Here is a 21,789-nt window from a genome sequence, read left to right as displayed (position 1 = left end):
TAAGCCCAGCACCGGAAGTGTTCAAGAGTTCCTCTTGTAGAGGTGTCATCATTGCTACAGGCACTCTGCGTTTTGGCAGTTTCACTGGTGGTACTCTGTCATCTATCTCTATTTTGTATTCACCCTCCATGCAACCATCTCCGGTGAACACATCCTCAAACTCTTCCTTTATTTTGTCCATGGTCACCTGTTCTCCGTTTGTCACAGGGCTCGGCTCTTTTATCACTATGCTGTCTATAGCCAGGATGTTCTCATACTGTACTTTTATCAACTTCATTGCCTCGCTAGCTTTTCTGCCCAGTAAAGGGATTCTGCTATTCTGGCTAACCACTCGGAACTCTAGTCTGTATGGCTTGTCGTTTCTGGGGTTTCTGACCTTAACCTTACATGTACCCAGAGGAGTCAACTTGGTCTTGTAATACATCACTAGCACTTTCTCAGTGTGCTCTGTGTATCTGGGTTTAGTAGGTCGATGGGGATGATATTACAGGTGGCCCCACAGTCTATCTGGAAGTTGACCAACTTTTCCCCTATCTTCATTCTTGCAAAGAGCTGCTGGCCCTGGCTGTGGCTGTCTTTAACCTGGTTTATAGTTTCATCCTCTCTATTTGCTTCAGTTACACAGTTGACATCCTCATATGAGTAACTGTTACTAGTCTGCTCTGTAACTGCATGCACTTTCTTCGTCTCCCTACTGATCTCTTGTCTCGATCTGCACTGTGCTGCAAAATGATTTTCCTTTCCACACTTCTTACATTTTCTTCCAAAAGCTGGGCATTTTTTCTTATTCCTCTCGTGTGTTCTACCACAAAACTTGCACAGTATCTCATTGTCTTTTTTCCTCCCTTCTGTCTGTTTTAGTGCATGTACCTCCTCCACTGTCTGTCCTTTCAGTGTTCTGCAATTCTCCCTAGACAGCTCTGTAGCTCTACAAATGTGCAGACATGTATCAAGAGTCAGCTTCTCTTCCCCGAGTAATCTCTCCCTCAGCGCTGAGCTATTTGTACCACACAAGTCGGTCTCTAATCAACGAATCTCTAATGTCCCCAAAATTTTAACTGCTAGCAAGCGTTTTCAAGTCAGTTACATAGCTGTCCACATTTTCATCCAATCCATGCACTGAAAAAAGGGGGAAATGGGGGTTGTTCACTTTACAAATAATCAGTTCGCATACATAACACAATTCATTTATGTTCCTCCTCTGAACATATGTAAATCATGTAGAATTCTTGTAATCTTCAGGGATGTTTAATTTTTAAGTTTCAGTCATGTTATGAAGAAAGGAAGTTGTTATGTTTCGTCTGGAAACTCCGCCCATTCGGAGCAGGTTTTTGAGGGAAAACTTTGTGCGCCATTTTCATTTCGGTCGGAGGAATTCATCTATCTGGACCATAAAAGTCTGGACAGCTCTTCACACGGTAAAGGTAATAAAACGTTGTCATTTATTAGTCAAAGACAGACGTAGTCGCACAATTCTGACTAAGCTGAAGTTTTTATCTGCCAGTATAACATCGAGCAGGAATTAGTCAATGTCAAAGCTAGCTAACATTACCACTTGCTAGCTAATGCACTAGCTACAACATTTGGAGAGCTCTCCACAAGGTAAAGGCAATTAAATATTGTCAAATGTCGGACAGAGTTAAAGATTGTCCTGTTAGATGCATTGTTTTCACTGAGCAGAGGTTTTTAAGGCCCAGCAAAAACGAGCAACATGGATAGTCAATGGTAATGCTAATGTTGCTACTCGCTAGCTTTAGCTAACGTTATGCTAAAGATAGTCCTGTTAGACGCATTATTTTCGTCGAGCAGAGGTTTTTAAGTATGGAGGACTAAAAGTGCCACAATTAAATAAATAAATACACAATCAAATAATTACATAAATGTGTCATTTAATAATTAAAATTAGAATTAAATACATAAAAGTGTCATTAAATGTGTCATTAATTAATTAAAATACTGATTCATTGTATGTAAAATGCATATAGAACTATTTCACTATTTACATTTACATTTCATGGGCCTGCGTTGCAGCGCTTCATGAATTACTTAAAACTGTCAAACTGACCCATCAAAAGTTGGTAGGCGGAACCTAACGCCTGATTGGTTACCCTGTGCATCAAGTCAAGACAAATCAATTCGAGATACTGGATTGATGCAGAGCTACTGAACACATTCCAATACACTTGGTGGCGCTATTCACCTCTACGTTGGTTTGGATACGCTGTTAAAGAGAACTTTCATTGCAACGGCGAAAAATAAAGGAGATTACGCGGTCCTGCTAGCTCCAATGTTGAGACGCCGTGCGAGGTGCAGGACAAAATGTCAAAAAGTTGCCCGGAGCTGCTGAGAGAAGCAGCGAATTTGATTGAGGAAGCTCTGAGCAGAAGTCCAACGGCTCCGGCGGCTCCGTCACAGCAGATACCGGCCGCTCAATCACGTACACCTGTCCAAGGTAAGCTAAGTAATTTCATGTTAGCCAGGTGTGCTACTAATTAATGATTCGGGACACACGTGTGGGTTAAATTAGATCGACTCGAAAATGAATTTGTGTGTGGTATTCTGATGTTTCGTGCGTGACACTCATTGTTAATTGGGGGAGCTTAAAACTAGCTAGTTCGCTAATGGTGTTGGCTGGTTTGGGCATCCCAAGATAGAAGTAGAGGCTGTTTTAGCTGACTGGTGACCATTGAGTGGTGACGTTTTTCTGTGTTACAGCAGAGGTAGCAAGGCTCTTTGCGCCATATAACATTGGAGCCAGAAGGAATATGACGAGACGACCAGCACAAGTCCAAGTTAGCCGAAGAAGCTACACACACACCGTCTGTTGTTTGGCTGACCACAATGCGGATAAAATTCCAAGCGTACTGTTTAAAGCTGAACTTCTTACTTCAGGACTTGGAGAGCAAAAAGTAACATTTTCAGGTCAGTGCGAAACTAGGCATTTACCAAAACTAAAAAATGTGTGTACTGTTCGTTGAAATTATTTGCATTTATGTAAACGTAATTGATTTTAATAGTGTGAATAATAGTTATCACAGGCTTATTTGCTTAATTTAAGGTGAGGTGAGTTATGATTTTGTTTTGTTTTCTCCAGGGAATGACCACGATCCCATCGTTATAACAAATAAACTGATGGAAGTGTTTCCGAAGCTCCAACAAGGGGGAGGCTTTGAATTTCTAAAACTTGCAGGATCGACTCGCAGTCGAAATCTTGCATTGCTTCAGTGTCCCAGCACTGGATACACCCTTGCCTATCTGAAAGATCCATCGACGATGATTGGACAGGCTACCATCTACATACGTCCACTTCAACAGGATCTACCCTTAGATTGTGTACATAAATTTACAGAGACCTAGTTTAATACATAATTCAAACAAAGATTATTGGTGACTTTTAATCATTAATTAAAAGCCATTTGTTGTTGATAGGAGAGCTCACGTCCTGCCTCTGGTCCAGTCATCCCCTGCATCACTTGTCAGAAAGAAGTTCCCTTTTCAGAGATGAAGCTGCACAGATTGAGCTGCAATGGGTATGTACTTCCTAAAGCAATGCAAGGGTAGCATATTCATTTTCTTGGGGAATATGTCCTCTTGGAGTGTTAAATAAGCGAGTATGACCATCATTTCAATTGTATTCACTTCAAGGACACCCATGCAGGAATCAGAAAGAGAACAAGGGGGAGGCCAAAGGGAAGAAAATGATAGTGAGACCGCCCTAGTCAGTGACAGTGTTCCAGTGAGGTCTGAAACATCAGCTGAGAGTGCAGTAGTACCAGCAGTGATTGTTAACGAGGAGTTGGATCACAAAGAAACAGACAGTGGTATGTGTCATCACAATAGTGTTGCTATAAGATTGTGTGTAACTGAAAAGTCAATAGAAAGATAACACTTGTAAGATATAATTGGATAAGATAATACAGTTAGAGGCAATTAATAACATGCACCTGGGTTTTTCTATTTTTCTAATATTTAGTTTTTGTTGAATGCCTTTTTATGTCAACTCAGCGTTGTGACAGATTTTTAAGCTGTTGGGTCTCGCGTATTATCAGTGATAAAACTGATCTCCTGTTCTGTAGAGTGAGAGGGTATCTGTATATGCAGGTAACATGCCAACTCATATGTCTCTGGAATAGATAACTTTGTTGTTGTTTGTTTAGAATGGAAGCTTATTAAAGAACCCACTCAAGCTGCCAAAGTTTTCAAAGAGAATCTGCTAAGGGAACATGCAACTGGGAAACCACTTAGAATGAAGATGGATGTAAGGGAGTCTGAAGAGGACCGGGAACGGGAGCTTCTCTTATTCTATAAACAGCAGCAAGAATGGGCATGTCCACTTCATTGTACTCTGGTTGGTAAGTAATATAAAGTTTATAATATAAATACATCAGTACAGTTTATACCACTCAAGTAGCATATATGGAATTGTCCCATTGCAAAATGGGACAATGAAATGCACAAAATTATATAATTGATAAAAAATGTATGTGAATATTGTGCACAATATACTCTTATCTGGAATAATCAATATTAAGGATGCTGTTCTAGAATTACAGCCAATAGAATTTTGACTATTTTTCTCCCTTGTTTGTTAAATGATAGCTAATTCAGTTACCTGTATTTGTCGGCCACTTTTTTTCCTCTGTGTTATTATGAGTATTTTATTTCAGGTGATGTTGCTATCGGAGAGGGAGTGATGCGGTACTTTATGACAACAATCATATCCAAACTCCAGTTTGGATTCAGTCTAGATCTTGGTAAGTACACGCACACGTTCTGGTGGTTAATGAACGCAGATATGTGTTGTTTAGCGGAGGGCCGGTGGGCAATATTTTGTGTCAGGTAAATCAGTAGTGGGGTATACAGGGGGGTTGCTTTTGAAGTAGTTTGGGGTCATTTTGGAGTAGGCTACAATTTGGTTTAAGTGAATTCTACAAGCAGGAATAACACACGCCAAGTAATCGCCCGTTCCAAACAGGCACTGCACTAGTATGATGTAATTTTATGTATTTAAGAGGTTAATTGTGGTGACTTTATTCTTTGCTCTCTTGGTACTTTACAGGAGGAATGGGCCGAACATTGCTATTTGAGGGTGAACCTGACCATCTTGTTCCAGCAGCATCAGAGGCACTTATTGAAAGCAACCTCTTCCGGGTTGGAAGAAGGATGTTGGCCCACACCTTTCTGCATGACGGTCCCCATGTCACAGGATTAAGTCCTGCTGTAATTCATGTACTCTTCAATGGGGACCCTGAAATGGCTACTGTTGTTGTTGAAGACTGTCCTGATCTGCACATCAGGAGCATCATAGAACTGGTACGTAACGTAAAAAAACTTTGCCATGTAAAACATATTGCTTGGGCTGATATAATAAATGGTATGGTCCTTATTCTAGCTTGAACATGAAGAACTTACACCGGAACAGAAAGACACAGTTTCAGATCTTTCCATGTCTTGGGATCTTCCGGCAGTCACCAAAACAAATCGGAGATGGCTACATAATAAACTTCTACTCCATGCAGTGAGTTCCTGCTGGTTAAGTGACAGTATCCATTGCTGTACTTGTTGAAATTATGGAATGTATTCTGAACCCTGGCTTGTTAATGTTAACACAAGAGTTTAAGTACTAGAGTTTTAATGGATTTTATAAGGCACTTTATTGTGCTTTGGTTAACATTTTTTCTACTTTGCCAACTTTTGTCAAATTTGGGTTAAGGATTTGGGCTGTAATATGGGTCGGTCTGTCTCTTAGGTCGTTGGGAGGACCATGCGCCAAATTAAACAGTTGAGAAAGGGACTGAAAGATGTGATGGTATGGCCCCTGCTGACATCTAGGCCAGATGTTGTCCCACTTCTTTTCCCCAAAATGGCTGAAATGCAGTTCACACCCCAGGTAAGTCAGTAATTTAGTTATATTTGTGACTTAACTTGATGAATTTTACGTCTATTTTCAATGACTGAGCTGGCTATTTTTCCATTTTCCAAAAATGTGATCTGCATAGTCCTTCACCAAAATAAGTTCTCCCTTTTTTTAAATTAAAATTTTTGTTTTCTTTAAGATGCTCCTAGAAAAAATCACATGGCCAGTTGAGGACAGTGATGATGAAGACTTTGACTTGGACACCACCTGCCGCATCACTGGCTTTTTAAGGATGTTCATTGAAACAGGTATAAACCTCATTTCTCTCTTTACAAATGCTTCTGTCTCATGGATAGATATGAAATGAAGTTGAACTAAATGTGTTCAATCCATTGTATGACTTTTAGCTTCATCAGGTACCCTGGCCCAGCTGCTGACATTCTGGGTTGGCTGGGAGATGCTTCCTCCTGAATTGATAGTGGAGATTTCTGGGGGAACCCTCCCAACGTCCTCCACATGTTTTGAAACCCTAAAGCTGCCAGCTCATTTCAAAATCTACATGGACTTTGAGAAAGCACTTGTCGCTGCTATAAAAAGTACTGGATTTGGGCTTGTTTAAGTTTGTTCAGACAGATGTCAATTAGGGCTGGGCAATATTTTCAATATTATATCTATCGTGATTTTGACGTGTAATGTTACATGGTAAGTTCAGTCTTTTCCTGGTTTCAAAGGCTGCATTACAGTAAGTGTCATTTTCTGAATTTACCAGACTGTTCCATTATTTGCCTTTAACCACTTAGTCATTATATCCACATTATGATGGTTATTTATCAGAAATTTAAATGTGGGAGATATTTTGTGACTGAATCAATTGTCAACCATACAATATCGTCATTGAGGTGTTTGGTCAAAAATATTGTGATATTTGATTTTCTCCATATTGCCCAGCCCTAATGTCAATGCCTACACTGTTCAGATGAATTGACATAAGTTTAGTGTCTTTGAAAACTTAGATTAACACACTGTGCAGTAGTTGACCTTTTGTTATTATTTTTTTTTATTCTGCATATATATATTTCTTTTAAAAGGAAAGCAAACTTTCAGTTTGACTGCTGGTTCTAACACAACAAATAAAAACATGGGTTGGACATCAGTCTAAGATTCTTGATAACACTTCCACAGTCTCTACATATAGTCTAAGTGCATCAGTAACAGAAACTCCTGGAGCTGGCAAAATTGCAACCTCTTCATCTGAGAGCTCACGGGCCAGCTGAACCTCGGGGACTGACACAGTGCCTCCATGAAGGCTGTGAGGTCCGTTCCAGTCGATCCCATACTCTTCAGGAATCTGAATAGATGACAAGCATAATCAAACTTGTGCTTAAAAATAGTTTGACATGTCCTTATGCAAGATTGTTAATTTTGGTCACCAAGTCAGTGAGAAATTGTTAGTTATTAAAATCAGTTTTGGAAAATAATACAGCTGTAGTATGCACTGTAGAAACTACAGCTCACAGGTTGATCTTTAAAAAAAGATTTTAAAGACAATAATCTATAGTAAATGCTCCATTTAAAGTACCACATTTATCAAAAAAAATTTCCTCCCATAATTCCTTTGGGGAAACACTTTTAAAACATGTTTAAAGTTAATTGTTAACCTCAGTAGGATCCTCCTCAGGGCCTTGCTCTCTGTATCTTCTCCAGAGTTGCTTTGGTGACTGATTCCTTTCAGTTCTCAGACCGTGAAAGTTCCAAGCGTCGCGAAAAGAGTCTAGGCTTTGCTGAACCAGTGGAAGGAAAATCCGGTGCAGAGCGAAAAGATGGACTTCATTGTCTGGATTCAGTGTTCCCTGATCTTCCAATGAAGTAAAGATCTGATAGAAGAGGTCCAGGGCATGTTCATAAACATCTCTCGAAATCCTTTCTATTCTGTGTTTAGGATAAAATTGACAAATTGTTAATTTATGTGACATATGCTAAAGTACGTTCAACTGGTATGTTAGCTGTGTGAGCCTAGTTGCCAAACATATTTCTTTACCGCTGATTGTGGACACTTCTGCCTGTGATGTGTGAATTCCTGTCGGTACCTCTGCTTCTGATCATGAATTCTGCTAGATCTGTATTCTCCCCCCCTTTATCAGACCGTACCCTTGATGGCAGCCCATACTGCTCAACAGCGGCGATAAAGCTCTGTAAGACCGTATGAGCTCTGTTATTGCCAGCCACAGTCAGGTAGACCACTAAACGACTGAATCCATCCACCCCACCGTGGACAACAAATCTCCACCTGTTGCAAACACATGAAAAGATACTTTATTGGAAATAAAATTGTAATGAAACATCTAGAACAATGCATTGTTTATCTGCTAATATCACTTACCTGATGAGCTTATGGTGGCCATCTATATGCCACAAAGAGTTTGGGCCAGGAACAAAATACTGCCGTCGCCTTAATACACGCAGCCTCAGACGTCTCATGTAGACTCCCTCTGCATCTACTCTGCGTAAAGACTCTTGCAGTCTTGAGACTGAGGGGAGGAACATCCGTACAGCTGAGAATATTACTTTCAGATATTGTGTTTCTTGTGTGAAATGTGTTTCTCTCCTATTATACACATTCTACATCTCAGAGACAGATCTCAGCGATGTCTTTCCATAAGCGGGCTTCCTTCACCTTTCAAAAGGGCAGAGCTCCGAATTAAAAATACATTTAAATAATGCCCATATTATTATACTCACTTGGAACACGGACACCTCTTGCATTCAGGTGTCCACGCATTAGCTTGTAGCCGGTGTTTGGATGACTTCTGTGAATTTCACTTACAATATGGTCCAACTCCTCATCATTCACAGCTGAATAGAGATCTGTTTTTCTGTAGAAACAAAAAAAACACAAGTAATGTTACCTTAAACGCCATATTCTTTCAGAGTGTATGAGAGCAGCCATTCATAATCAGAAACCTCATGAATTTGGTGTAAATACCTTAAACTGTATTGTTGCATGCGCCTCTTGATAGTCCTTTTTGACACTCCGAACATCGCTGCAATTTGAACTGTGGGAACTCCACAAAGAACTTGATGCTCCAGAACTGCACTCGGTATGTCAAACGGCAAACGCCCCGGTCCCTCTGTGTGTTGGGCCTGATGCGCCCTGGTACCAGAGAAGCGGTGGACAACTTCTTCTAGATTTGCAATCACTCTGTGGTCGATATCTTCGTCGGAAAGTGCGGAAATGACTCCAACAACTTCAATAAGTTCCTCTGCTTTACTAGCTACATGCTCTAAATCAGCAGGTCCTGCTTCTACATCCTCTGCTAAGTTTAAAATGTCTCTCACCAACTCCCTGGAAAGTTCACGGAGATCCTCCATGTTTCAATCCAGGTACTCTACTTCAGACCAAAGCAATGGATCAGACTAGATTCGCGTTAGCCCCGCCCACTGACTTTGATGGGTCAGTTTGACAGTTTTAAGTAATTCATGAAGCGCTGCAACGCAGGATCATGAAATGTAAATGTAAATAGTGAAATAGTTATATATGTATTTTACATTAAATGACTCGGTATTTTAATTAATTAGTGACACATTTTAGTACACATTTATGTATTTAATTCTAATTTTAATTAATTAATGACACATTCAAGTACACATTTATGTATTTAATTCCAATTTTAATTAATTAATGACACATTTATGTAATTATTTGATTGTGTATTTATTTATTTAATTGTTGCACTTTTAGTCCTCCATATTTAAGGACCAGCAAAAACGAGCAATGCTAAGGTTAGCTGATGTAGCTACTCGCGTTATTCTAGCGAGGGCAACTTTTATCTTAAGTGTAACTAGGCGTCCCAACCCCAAATCGGGGACACTTGCGCGGGCTGACGGAGGGTGGTGCTAGCTGTCTCGACCGGGGGGTCACCCGGCCCCCGCGCACACAGTGGTCAAATCCCCCAATGCCCATTATTCGGGATGTCCCGGGTAATACGGGACGGTTGGCAACCCTAAGTGTAACTGTTATTCTTGATAGGTAATGTTAAATGTATAAATTCAGACTTAAATTAGACCACATGGTCAACTTCCTAATTAGCTAGGTTATGTTAAGCTAGTAGTTGAAGGAAAAGTTGACTGCAGTTTTTTTGCTGACCGTACACAAATTTGTTCTGTGCTTAATTAGAACGCAGCACTTGATAAAGTCAGGAACGTGATAGTTCATGTTTTCTAAATCAAGCTTAGTAAAAAGTAATGTTCAACTGGTTGGTTAAATCAGCATGGTGCAGGTGGCACTTATTTACATTATATAGTCATTCCTCAAATGTCCTCATCTCCACAAGTCCATGTATAGGAGGTGCATTACTCTGATCATTCTTGTTTTCAGATAAATGCAGAATGCAAGCACATCACCACCATGCCCCTGCAATCCAGATTTCTCTCACAGCTAGATGTGATGTCTGACAGACTAGCGACACTATTTGAAAGAAGAGGAGGACAGATAGGCAAGTGGCTACAGAGCATTATGGCAGACATGAATCAAGTAAGAATGCATTTTTTGTGTGGAGGGGGGGGGCTATTGATTTGTACACATCTGATAGAGGTAAGGACTCTAACCCCATGACTTGTTCTGCTTATTTCCCTTGACTTAGGATGATGATGTTGATGTTGGGCGGGAATGCGTACTCAAGGGTCTGTGTGTGTACCTCAATGAGGATCCAGAAAATCTAGTGAGAGAATACACAGTGAGTATATTAGGGTTCAGTAGTTATGAGATTTATGTTAAATACTTCATGAAGTTCTAAAACATCTAGTTATTGAAGAAACAGAACAGCTAGCCAATTAAATATCCGTATGGTAGTGGTTTAGAATTTTAAAGAAAGTGGTCTAAAATTAGCTCATGTTTGGTAGTAGCCTAAAATATGTTGAAGACTGAAATTAAAAAATAATTAATGTTCTAGATTTCCTGAATATCTGTTTTTTTTATAAGACCAGTAGAGTGAAATGTCTTAAAATATGAGCTATCAGAAATGAAACACGAAATGTATTTTTCACTATGATGTTTGTGTTGTGGGAATTTTCATGATGGGTAAACATTGAGAAAACAATAGATTAACTAATAATGACAGAATTGTTAGTCACTGACCTTGGTATTCCATTAAATTGCAGTATTATTCAAAAACATTCACTGACAGATTCCTTGTAGTTACATTAAATACTATGACCTTTTTATAAAAAATATTATCAAGTATTGCTTTGGAACTGGCTACATTTCTCATTTAAGAGCTGTTAACCTGTCAAAGTTCCTGGATGCTAATGTAGATCTGCTTTAATGTAGAAAAAAATAGGACATACTGCAGACCTGGTAACCTTTGCTGCTGAGGTAAATAAAGGCCCAGGCCATTATTTGAGGAAAACTTATCAGTTAACGCAGATACTCATTAAATAGTATGATGTTTTAAGGGCATGATAGATTTAAGGTTTTAAGTGTTTTTATTTTCTCTCATATGGCTCTTTTTGTGAATGTGCACTCTGCAGGACGAAGACCTGAACCAAGGAGCCATTGAGAAGACCACGCTGGGAATATGTGTTGTGAAACACACCGATGCCACTGATGGACCAGAGGACATTGGGATTGTCCTGGAGGGCCAGGTGGTACTGCATGATCTGGATAACGTTGCCTTAGCTGCTGCCATGTTGTTTGGCCTAACGTATGCCTTGAACCTCAACTACCCTCCTGAACTTAAGTACTCGTTCGAAGTGCTCCAGAAGGTTGTGATGGAGCTGGAGGGCAACACACGGTCAAAGAAAGCCCAGGCTCTCAAAAACAGAGTCCATCAGTGAACTGTTGCCATTTAATGGCAAGATGGATAAAACAGTTTCGCCATCTTTTGGAATATGGACTATTGCTGCTTTTTTCAGTAGGATTGTTGGAACCAGTCACCTGCATGTTCTGTGATGGGTGATGATCAGACAGCGTTACAGCATGCACAGTGCTTTTTTTATAGCAAGTGTAGTGTATTTTTTTGTTGTTTTTTCTCAGGGTCATTTGCCTTTTTCATTTAAGTGTCAGCATTTGTCAGATGTGTTGAATAGAGCTCCAACAGTTTACTCTAGCCATTACTCTTAATTGTATTACTTTATTTTCAAAACCCTCTCAGTTAAAAGAGAAAATTCAGTTTTCAAGCACAATATCTACATTTGCCAGGACAATAATGGTTCCCACATGTGTCCTTTTATTTTGTTAAGAAATTGTAAATGTAATAAATGTTTTTTGCACATATTTTGCACTACATCCCTGCATTAACCTGGCTGTATAGTATTCTCTTGACGCTGGTTTGATGTAATTCAGAAGGTGTTTTAAGGACTAACAATGTTGCCTCAGGTTGTAGCAGTCATGAACGTTTACATACTCTTGATAACTTGCGTACCAAGTGTTTCTTGTGAAAGAAAAAGGTGCTTTTTTCTAATATGAGATTTGTTTGTGAATGTGTGCATGTGTTTGTGTATACATTACACTGAACCTTCTATTGTTCTATGACAATACAGTTGTAAATGAAACGTTTTTGTTTTGCCTTATTTATTTCGAAAATGTTAAAGGAGTAAATCCTGTAGGTAAGATTAGTAGAAATCGCCATACAGAAATAATTTTAGCATGTAGAATTTATACAGAAAAGTATGCAGGATCTTTATGAGTAACTTGAGCAGGAAAAGTTAATTTAACAGAAAAACATTGCATATACTTTACATAAAAATCTCATGTTCCTTCAATAGGTGAGAATTGAATACACTTAACATAAAAGGGATACTTTAAAGTAACACCAAAAAAAAATGTTGGGTTATCAGAATAATTTAATATAATTAACATTAATGAAACACTTTGAATTTACATGAGAAAATCATGTTTGTTTTACAAATAAAAATTCAGTATATTAAATGGAAATTAATCATTTTGACTAAACATGAATATAATTTGTGCAACCGATGTACATATTTTTTTTATGTAAATTCAACAGACTTTTTTTTTCAGTGTGGTTCCTCATGAAGAATCGGTATCTTTCCACGGTTATGCTTACCTTGGGGTTGCAGTACTCGTCAAACTGCTTGATCATTGAACTCACTGTGGTCCTCGCTGAAGAGCTGGCACTCGGCAAAGTTGTCCAAAGTTCTCTGCCTTTTTCTCCAATGAGAATGAGTTGAATAGCTTGACTTTTTTGGTGTCTTCGGCGTCTGGCATGGTAAGGTCCACGTACAGTGTAAACTCCTCCTTCCAACTTTTCCATGACTTTGCCAAGTTGTTGGAGTCCAAAACCAAAATTCCCGGGGTTTTTAGCCCTTCCATCGCTAGCTAAACTTTCACTCTTCCTAGTTAATTACTTCTGACAATTTTCGACGTGCACACCGCTGCCACCATGTTTCATTATGTTCTGTCTTTCTCTAGACTATACATAATGGACGATTAAAGCAGTCTTGCTTACTTGAACTTTATTGGTGTGCAGTCATCATTACTCTGCCTTAGTAACGTTATCCCGTCCGCTCCACGTGTGCGGTGTAACCTCTAAAACCGTCCCCCGTACAACAGTACTTCAAGAAACGATCCTATTGTCACAGTCTCCATCACCTGACTCAGGTGCATCATACTGGAAAGGGATTTTACATGTATGGACATGGTAAAGGGACGTTACAGTGAACTGGACCGGCTGTATTGAAAGAATTTACCGGAGGTAGTGTTGGTGATATTATCAATGTTTGAGTGTAATCAATTAATCGAAAATGATTAAAACTTTTGCCTCACCTTCCCTACATGATGCCACTGACTAAGCTAACACATCTATGTAGTAAGTAATGGGGGAACAACAAGAGCCCACATGAAAGCGGGGCTTCATGTCAACACAGCAGCCCTCCATGTCGTTCTTAATAAAACACTCCGCTACACTAACAACATGAAAACAACGTAGTGCTGCTTCATTTTAAATAATTTTGACAAAACACAAAGTCTGCTTACCTCCGTCTCGCTCCTCACAGTCGCCTCCCGTTAGAGTTTAATGGCGGAACAGACGCCAAGCACTCAGTCGATCCACCAATAGAAACTCCTGGTACATTCAGCGGCAAAAGCCCCGCCCACTATAATAATAATAAAAAATCTGAGAGAAAAGGTTTGGGATCCGAGACCAAAGAGTTTTTTTTCGAGACCAATAGTTTTTGTTTCGAGACCAAAAGTTTTTGTTTTGAGAGCAAAAGTTATTGTTTTGAGAGCAAAAACAATAGTTTCATAAGAAAAACTAGCAAATAATTAGTTCTCAGTTTATATATTTTTACTTACAAACTTCACTTTTGCTTGCAAAGCAAGAAATTCGCTCTCGAAACATGTTTTCTGATTTGCATAATACAGACACACGGCCCGGGGACGTGAACTTCCTTGGTCGCAAAGATAGTCTCTGCTTACGCTCGAAGGTGCTTTCTACGCGCTCGCTGTTATTCTTTTTGACAGTAAGGGGGCGGAGCCAGTCACCATGGTAGATCGCGAGATGGACATTTGCTCGCGGATGTTTGATTTTTGACAGTGATTTGCCGCCATAGTGTGTTTGTATGTGAGACGCGTGAGCAACAGAGGAGGAAATGCAGTTGAACGAATACAGTGCGTGATTTAAATAGCGGTGTTGAATCTGTAGCGGTGCGCCACAGAGTAGTCTATGTGTGGGAAACACTGGTGTAGGTGGAAGTTACCCATACATTGGTTCGTTAACTAATATACTTCCAGTACATTTTTAACAATTTGCACTATTACTACCCTCCAAAATGCGTTTTACAGTGAAGATGAGAGGTCACTATCTCTAGGCCTGCTGTCATTAAAGATGGACGGATTAACACCTGTTGCATACATACAATACATGCGTTACTATACCTATTGGGTTTAGAGAACTAGAAGTCAAAACCATTTTGATGAAACAAAGAGTCCCACACAGTGTGATGATTACACACACACAAGCACAGGATTAGAGTAAGTAATCCCCCACAAAACATTTGAGCCAGTAATCCCAATAATTTAACATATGGCTGCTGGTGGAAAATGTCAGAGTTAGCGCAATGAAATCAATTTCAGAAAACATCCCAGGTTGATGGTATCAAAAACAAATTACTACTTTGCAGTTACATATTTCATATTTACAAGGCTGCACTTGAGATGTTGGAATAAATATGTAATTGCAAAGTAGTAATGCGTTTTTGATACCGTAATTGTAATGCACTAAATCAACCTGGGATGTTTGCTGAAATGAATTTGATTGCCCTACCGAGAACATTTTCACATTTCTATTTCTATTGCCCCTTTATGGAAAATACCATGTTTTCTGTCATGAGCATTATCTTTTTCTTTGATTAAAACTAAAGGAAGTCGATTGTTAAAGTCATATTCATGGTAAAAAATACAAAATCCAATCCCAGCTGACCCTGGGCTTTGGTGTCCTCTGCCACACCTCACAACTTAAGACAACGTTAACACTGCAGACGATTTCCAAGGCCATTACCCTCGATTGGGAACGAACGCATGCACGCTGTGTGTGTTTATGATCCGGGATTGCGCACCGAGCGCCTCCATTGTCTGATCAGCAGCAGCGGCGGCGGCGGCGGCGGCGCGGAGAGCAGCTACGCGCCGATCTGAGCGCAGGGGAAGCGGCGTCACCGTGACCCCGATATCTGAGGGGGGCGGCGCCGGACCGGACATACAGCAAGGACGGCGGCGTCGTTATTGTTTATTTTTTTGTCGTTTTTCTTTTGGCGGCTAGACACACAGCAACAGTTGTCACGATGTCTGACATCCGATGAGGCGCGAGCCGCGCAGCGAGCATTGCGGCGCCGCTTTGATCTCGGCCGGCCGGGAAAAAACGTTTTGCTGCCGCGTCCCGCCTGCGATGATGATACACCCGTCACCTGGGACCGCGAGGGGAGTGTAGCCTACAGCTGTGTGTCATTCCGGGCTTTTCGGCGTCATTCAGCCCCGACAGACATTTCCCCCGGTTTCGGTGGAGGGTTTTTATTCCGCGGTGAGGCGAATCCGGCCGTCGTAGGAAGGCTCATGTTCCGCTTAGACGCAAAGCGGGCTGTTGCGTCTGCGGAGAGTCAAAGCTGACGAGCCTGCCGAGACACGCGGACACGCAGACGGGCAGGCCGAGAGACAGACAGGAGCGAAGGGAGGGGAGGGGGGGCGACCGCCTGTTTAGGCTCTCTCGAACCTTTGCGGATCGAGTCGAGCCCCCTCCTGTTTCCACCCACAGCCCCCACCCATTTGGCCTCCCGCTTTGGATGGGGGGAAAGCAGAGCACGGCGGGGCGGCCCCGGGGTGCCTTTCCCGGCGTTTCCACGGATGACAGCGCGGTGCCACCCTCGGCCCACTTTGGTCACTACCGGTCCGGCGGCACCATGGGCCTGCGAAGCCGCTCAGTGAGCTCCGTGGCCGGGATGGGCATCGACCACAGCCCCGCCGTGCCCTTCGGCTTCTACACCCCGAGAGGAACGGACTCGGATCGAGCCGGAGGGAGGTCAGGGCGCCCAACTGCAGCCCCACACGGTAACGGCTACCAGGACACTGGTGTTGGAGGGCACCACACGGACGGGGTGCTCTATCTAGGGTCCCGGGGGTCGCTGGCTGACACCTTGCCCCTCCACATCGCACCCCGCTGGTTCAGCGCGCACAGCGGTAAGGGCTGCGCACACCCAAACGCACACGCACACACACACAATCTCGTACACTTATCTTTGTGAGGACACTCGTGCACACAAAGGGTTCGCCCTTTACCTTGACTATAACCTAAGCCTTAACTAAACCCAAACGAAGAATGGCCACAATGTCCTTTTGACAGCCATGGGTCATTGAGTGACGGGTTAATTATCAGAGAGAACCTCATACTAAGACATTTGACCAGTATTTCCGTTCCTCCAGCTACAACCGCCACACACCTTGTTTACTTTACTGGTGCTGTGGGAATGATGCCAGCGCGCTGTCAACGCATTTTATCACTCTGAAGGGACGTCCAGTGTGAGGATGCACACAGTGAGTCTGTGTGTAAAACAACATGTTTCCCTCAGGGTCCTCCCGTCAAGCGGGTCGACTGCAATGTGCCTCAAGGAACAGGTGTTGACCAGTACATTCATTAATGTATGTGTGCAGAAGTGCACACATGTGTGTTTGTGTGAGCTATTGGATTTGGTGAACACAACATTGCAGGTCCTCGCTCCGTCTCCACTGTCACCACTGCGCCGTCTGCATAGGTCACCCTTGTTGTGTGAAATGACACTAATACGCCTGTTGCCAAATCTGGCTGAGTCAATTAGCTTAGCGATCAGAGAGGAGGGAGGGACGAGAGACCGGGGAAGGAAGGAAGAGAAGAGATGGAGAAAAATAGCAAGGCAGGAGGGAGAAAATGGTTGAGGTGTTTGTACGCTTACACACCTTCACCTCTCCGTTCACACACACACACACACACACACACAAACTCACACATATGAAGGTATACAGGCGCACACTCAAACAAATCCATGGCCACAGCTGGCTCCCTTCCAAGTGCGCGCTTCACAAACAAAAACAGACATCTCTCTCTCACAGACACACACACACACCTATACTCGCACACACACAGACACTCACAGCAGGCTCAATCAGGTCCCCAGGCTGTCATTACCAAAGCCCTGACTGGCTCACAGAAGGAGAATAGCAAGTTGGACGTCAACATCTCGGCTGTTTTCCCCTGCCTACATTTCCATAGCGACTGTGATGTGCTTTTATGTCAGTGGGAGGAGATAAAAAGTCCCGAGGGGGGGGGGTAGTAAATACACACGTAACAACACATGTTTATTTGACTCAAAGTAGCATTGTACCAAATTCCACAGTTTCACAATGGGTCAGGAGCTATTGGTCTTGTTAGTGGCATTACATTGCAGGACGTCACAGTACCAACGGACCCACAATCCATACATTTAATCCCAAAACATAAGATAAATCTCTAAAGTATCCGCTGAATGATGTCAAATGCCATTATCATAGACGGTTTATTAGAGGAGGTTTGTGGAAGTTCAGCATTTCTTTCTGTTGCCAACAAACAGCAAAAGAGTAGTGAATGATGCATTGTAAGGCGACCAAAAGGTGAAATTAACTTTCGTGGACCTGAAGATACAACCTGAAAGGGTAAAAGTTCCTCACAGAAACACATTCAACTCCCTGAACGGACAACTCCATTATAGAGACTATTGGGTCAAAACCTCAGACAACTCACTTCTCCTTCAACTTGAGAGATGCACCTTGTGTTGGTGCATCTCTGGTCTCTGGTTGTTCCTCCTGTGTCGCTCGAGTATCGAGTTGTGAGCTGTACCCAGCATGCAGTTCAGCGGGGTAATTTTTATATATGTACAATTATTAGTGTTACAAATGGTTTGTGTCACAAGCTGTTGTGTTGTGGTGTTTTACCCTGTTAAAGAGTTTGTTGTGGGTCATTCATTGTTGTTATAAAGTTATAACTATTACTCAATCTCAACACACGTAAGACAACTAGCTCCGACCGCCGGGCACCCCACAACGTGTGCAACTAAAAATCTGCCCCCTGTCGAAGAGCAATGTCAGTTGTTATTGCGTAATACCGGTATGAACAGTACAATTCATACCGTAGGAAGATCTTATACCGGTATATTGTTTGAACCAGTATAACGTGCAGCCCTAGTTTAAACCATATTAACCTCCGCTAAGTCCCGCTTCAGGAAAGGCCGAATGACCAACCATGTGGAGCTTGTCATACGTAAGCTTTGTGTAGTAGAGATTGCTATTTTATTCTTTTATTTTAAGGAAGGATACCTAGACAAGTGTTAAATATGTGTGTGTTATTCATTGATTTCCAATTGATGAGAATATTTTTCTTGACAAGGCAGGCCAGAAATGATTATTTTTTCCCAAAAGTGGGCAATGCCAGGTGGCGAGAATGTAGCTATCCAGGCTATTTTGAGTGCAATGTGCAACGTGAGTCCCATTTTAAACAGTATATGTTACCCGGAGGGATTGGAAGGAGATAAAACCTTACCAATTCAACCAAAACCCCGCTCCATTTTTGACTCAGTCAAAGTGACTGGTTTCTTGTTTGCTGCGCACGGCAAACAGACAAACAAATGCTTGGGAAATGTGTCAAAGGGACAAGCGTAATTGGGATGATGTAATTGGGAGAGAATCCGGTCAATCGAATTCAATTTTCACTGGTACTGTATGTGCCCACAAACCTATAACCTAGGCAACCCTGACTACCAATATCAACCTAGAGTCAATAACGCTGGTAAACCTTTAACGGTCCGTCTGCTTCCGACCTTTCACTTAGCACGCTAGGTCACAGTAATGGCAGTTCTTAACATGGTTTTATTGTTTCAACTGGTGCTCTGTATAATATAAAATACAATCTATTAAACATGTAGGATCACTGTGAAAGAAATGTTTGACCCAGTTTGACTCTGAGAATATGAGGCGCTGTCTGATAGTAATTTCAGCTGACAACGCCAACCCATACCTCACTCAGTCATGTGGAGTGCGTTAACAAATGATGATGCGGGAAGCAGAGTTTCAAGTTTTTCACTACGAGTTATTTTTAAACAGATATACTGTAGATTCACAGATAATATATATATTGTTTTTCCATTTTATTTTACATGATCCATAATCATTTAAAGTTAATTAATGATGAAACCAACCTTTGAATTGCTAGTTCACTGTCCTCAAACTTTAATTTAACACTTTCAATGCTAGTGGATATTATCACATAGTAGAGTGTAGGCTAAAGAATGCTGATGGCAATAGTCTTCTGATGAAAACAGAGATGTCTATTTTATGGAAGCAAATCTGTGCCATCAGGGGTTGAAATAAAAAGGTGATTGAATTTCTAGCACTGAATATTTATGCATTGAAATTATGTACTTGAATGTTTTTCGACATTAAAACACCGCAAAAAAATTCAATCTAAAAAAAAAAACTGTTGAAACATTCAGCCGCAAAAGAAATGACGGTTACAATATTCAACCCAAAAAATTTCAACCGTGACACACCAACATCCGGGACCTCAAGGAAGAGCAATCGATTCTAGATTCAAGATCAGGAGCGTGCGTCAAGCTAAAGGAGCGAGCACCCAAAACACCTTCGGCTTCGGATTGTAGCCATGTCCAATAATAACGGGGCTTTAACTCTTCTTCATGCCATCAGTGTCACGTATTGCCTCCACTGGAAAAGACCCAAACGCAGATTTGTTAGTCACCATGTATTTTATTCGTGAAAAGGAGGCACCGGACTAGGAGGTGACGGGGTGGTGACGGCGGTCCCGGATTCCAGAGGTGGGGAAAAACAGTGAGCGGGATTCCCGGGGAGGTGCGTGGGCCATGCGGCCCGTCCAGGTGCCTGGGTGAAAAAGAGGAAGACAGGACACTGGTTAGTTTTAGAACAGCGGCCTCTGACTTCTTGCTGTTCTTCGACCTGAGTTGTCGGTCTGACTCACAAACAAGACTAACAATCCGGCGGGGAAGAAGCTTCGGGGCCGCTCCTAAATACCTCCCCTGATTGGAAGGCAGCAACAGGTGGGGTGATTGTGGATGAGACGCAGCTGGGCCCTGCTCTCACCTCCGTGCTGACGTCCGGCCCCCTCGAGTGCTGGTTGGTGCCAACACACCGACGCCTCCTGAGGGTGGCGACCTGACAGTACCCCCTCTCCGACGGGTGTCTCCAGACACCCCACCAGGCCTGTCTGGCCGACGGCGATGGTAGTCCCTCACCATGACGGCGTCCAGGATCTGGCGGCGGGGAATCCAGCACCGCTCCTCTGGACCAAAACCCTCCCAATCCACTAGGTATTGGGTTCCCCGGCCCCGGCGTCTGGAGTCCAGAATCCTACGCACTGTGTAAGCCGGAGCACCGTCAATGATCCGTGGTGGGGGGGGTCGCGGGGGAGGGGGCAGGAGGGGGCTGAGGAGGACCGGTTTAAGACGGGACACGTGGAAAGTGGGGTGAACACGAAGGGACCTAGGTAACTTCAATCGGACCGCAACCGGGTTGATGACCCCTTCAATTACGAACGGGCCAATGAATCTCTGAGACAGTTTTCTAGACTCCGTCCTCAGTGGAAGGTCTTTAGTGGACAGCCAGACCTTGTCACCTACTTTGTAGGTCGGGGCGGCCGTCCGGTGGCGGTTGGCATGCCGTTGGTAATGCTCAGAGGAGCGGAGCAAGGCCGCGCGGACTCGATGCCAGGTTCGGTGACAGCGACGGATGTGACTGTGTACGGAGGGCACGGCGATGTCTCTCTCCTGGGATGGGAAAAGGGGAGGTTGATAGCCGTACAAACATTGAAACGGGGACATACCTGTTGCGGAAGAGGGCAAGGTGTTGTGCGCATATTCTGCCCAGTAGATTTGGGAGGCCCAGGACCCGGGATTAGCAGACACTAGACATCGAAGAGATATCTCCAGTTTCTGGTTAGCTCTCTCTGCCTGACCATTGGTCTGTGGATGGTATCCCGAGCACAGACTGACTGTGGCCCCAATGGCCCTACAGAAGGCTCTCCAGACAGCCGAGGAAAATTGGGGCCCCCGGTCCGAGACCAGGTCACAAGGCAACCCATGTATGCGAAACACCTCCTTGACAAGGATAGAGGCCGTCTCCTTTGCTGACGGGAGCTTGGGGAGTGGAACGAAATGGGCATACTTGCTGAAACGATCAACCACGGTGAGTACAACTGTGTTACCTTCTGACGGGGGTAGTCCGGTCACAAAGTCCAGTGCCAAATGAGACCATGGGAGTCGTGGTATGGGCAGGGGGCGTAAAAATCCGACGCTAGGTCTATTAGATACCTTATTTTGTGCGCACACTTGGCAAGCTGCGACGTATCCCTTTGTGTCGTCAGCCATGGTTGGCCACCAGAACCGTCTCCTTA

The 21,789-nt window shown here is 42.7% G+C and overlaps 3 protein-coding genes across 3 annotated transcripts in view; all 3 read left to right on the top strand.

The window, feature by feature from the left end:
* The first annotated feature begins 1,180 nt into the window (after positions 1-1,180).
* LOC119195755 (uncharacterized) lies at positions 1,181-11,826 on the top strand. Its single transcript, XM_062563038.1, has 4 exons — positions 1,181-1,424; positions 10,233-10,388; positions 10,498-10,590; positions 11,384-11,826. Exons 1-4 carry the CDS (start codon positions 1,293-1,295, stop codon positions 11,687-11,689), a joined length of 687 nt encoding a protein of 228 aa, XP_062419022.1. The 5' UTR covers positions 1,181-1,292; the 3' UTR covers positions 11,690-11,826.
* On the top strand, positions 3,661-6,476 carry LOC134131233 (uncharacterized). The gene is made up of 8 exons (XM_062562973.1): positions 3,661-3,821; positions 4,158-4,352; positions 4,668-4,754; positions 5,060-5,313; positions 5,393-5,518; positions 5,750-5,890; positions 6,057-6,165; positions 6,265-6,476. The coding sequence occupies exons 2-8, from the start codon at positions 4,247-4,249 to the stop codon at positions 6,474-6,476; spliced, it is 1,035 nt and encodes a 344-aa protein (XP_062418957.1). The 5' UTR covers positions 3,661-3,821; positions 4,158-4,246.
* Positions 11,827-15,274: 3,448 nt separating the features above from the next.
* The window catches only part of znrf1 (zinc and ring finger 1), a 51,447-nt gene continuing 44,932 nt past the window's right edge, over positions 15,275-21,789 (top strand). The window contains exon 1 of the mRNA XM_037450521.2: positions 15,275-16,541. Coding sequence (XP_037306418.2) covers positions 16,148-16,541 — 394 coding nt within the window. The 5' untranslated portion in view covers positions 15,275-16,147. The remainder of the gene's footprint in view (positions 16,542-21,789) is intronic.

The sequence above is a fragment of the Pungitius pungitius genome, chromosome 6 (genome assembly GCF_949316345.1).
Source record: "Pungitius pungitius chromosome 6, fPunPun2.1, whole genome shotgun sequence".
In the NCBI taxonomy this organism is placed as follows: domain Eukaryota; kingdom Metazoa; phylum Chordata; class Actinopteri; order Perciformes; family Gasterosteidae; genus Pungitius; species Pungitius pungitius.
This window is presented reverse-complemented; position numbering and strand designations above follow the sequence as displayed.

Bases quoted from the DNA above. Each gene is read 5' to 3' on its own strand.
- LOC119195755 (XM_062563038.1), top strand. From the start codon at position 1,293: ATGTTTCGTCTGGAAACTCCGCCCATTCGGAGCAGGTTTTTGAGGGAA. The intron at 1,425-10,232 runs GTAATAAAACGT...TCTTGTTTTCAG, and splicing joins CAGCTCTTCACACGGTAAAG to ATAAATGCAGAATGCAAGCA. The intron at 10,591-11,383 runs GTGAGTATATTA...TGCACTCTGCAG, and splicing joins ATCTAGTGAGAGAATACACA to GACGAAGACCTGAACCAAGG.
- LOC134131233 (XM_062562973.1), top strand. From the start codon at position 4,247: ATGAAGATGGATGTAAGGGAGTCTGAAGAGGACCGGGAACGGGAGCTT. The intron at 4,353-4,667 runs GTAAGTAATATA...ATTTTATTTCAG, and splicing joins ACTTCATTGTACTCTGGTTG to GTGATGTTGCTATCGGAGAG. The intron at 6,166-6,264 runs GTATAAACCTCA...TATGACTTTTAG, and splicing joins AAGGATGTTCATTGAAACAG to CTTCATCAGGTACCCTGGCC.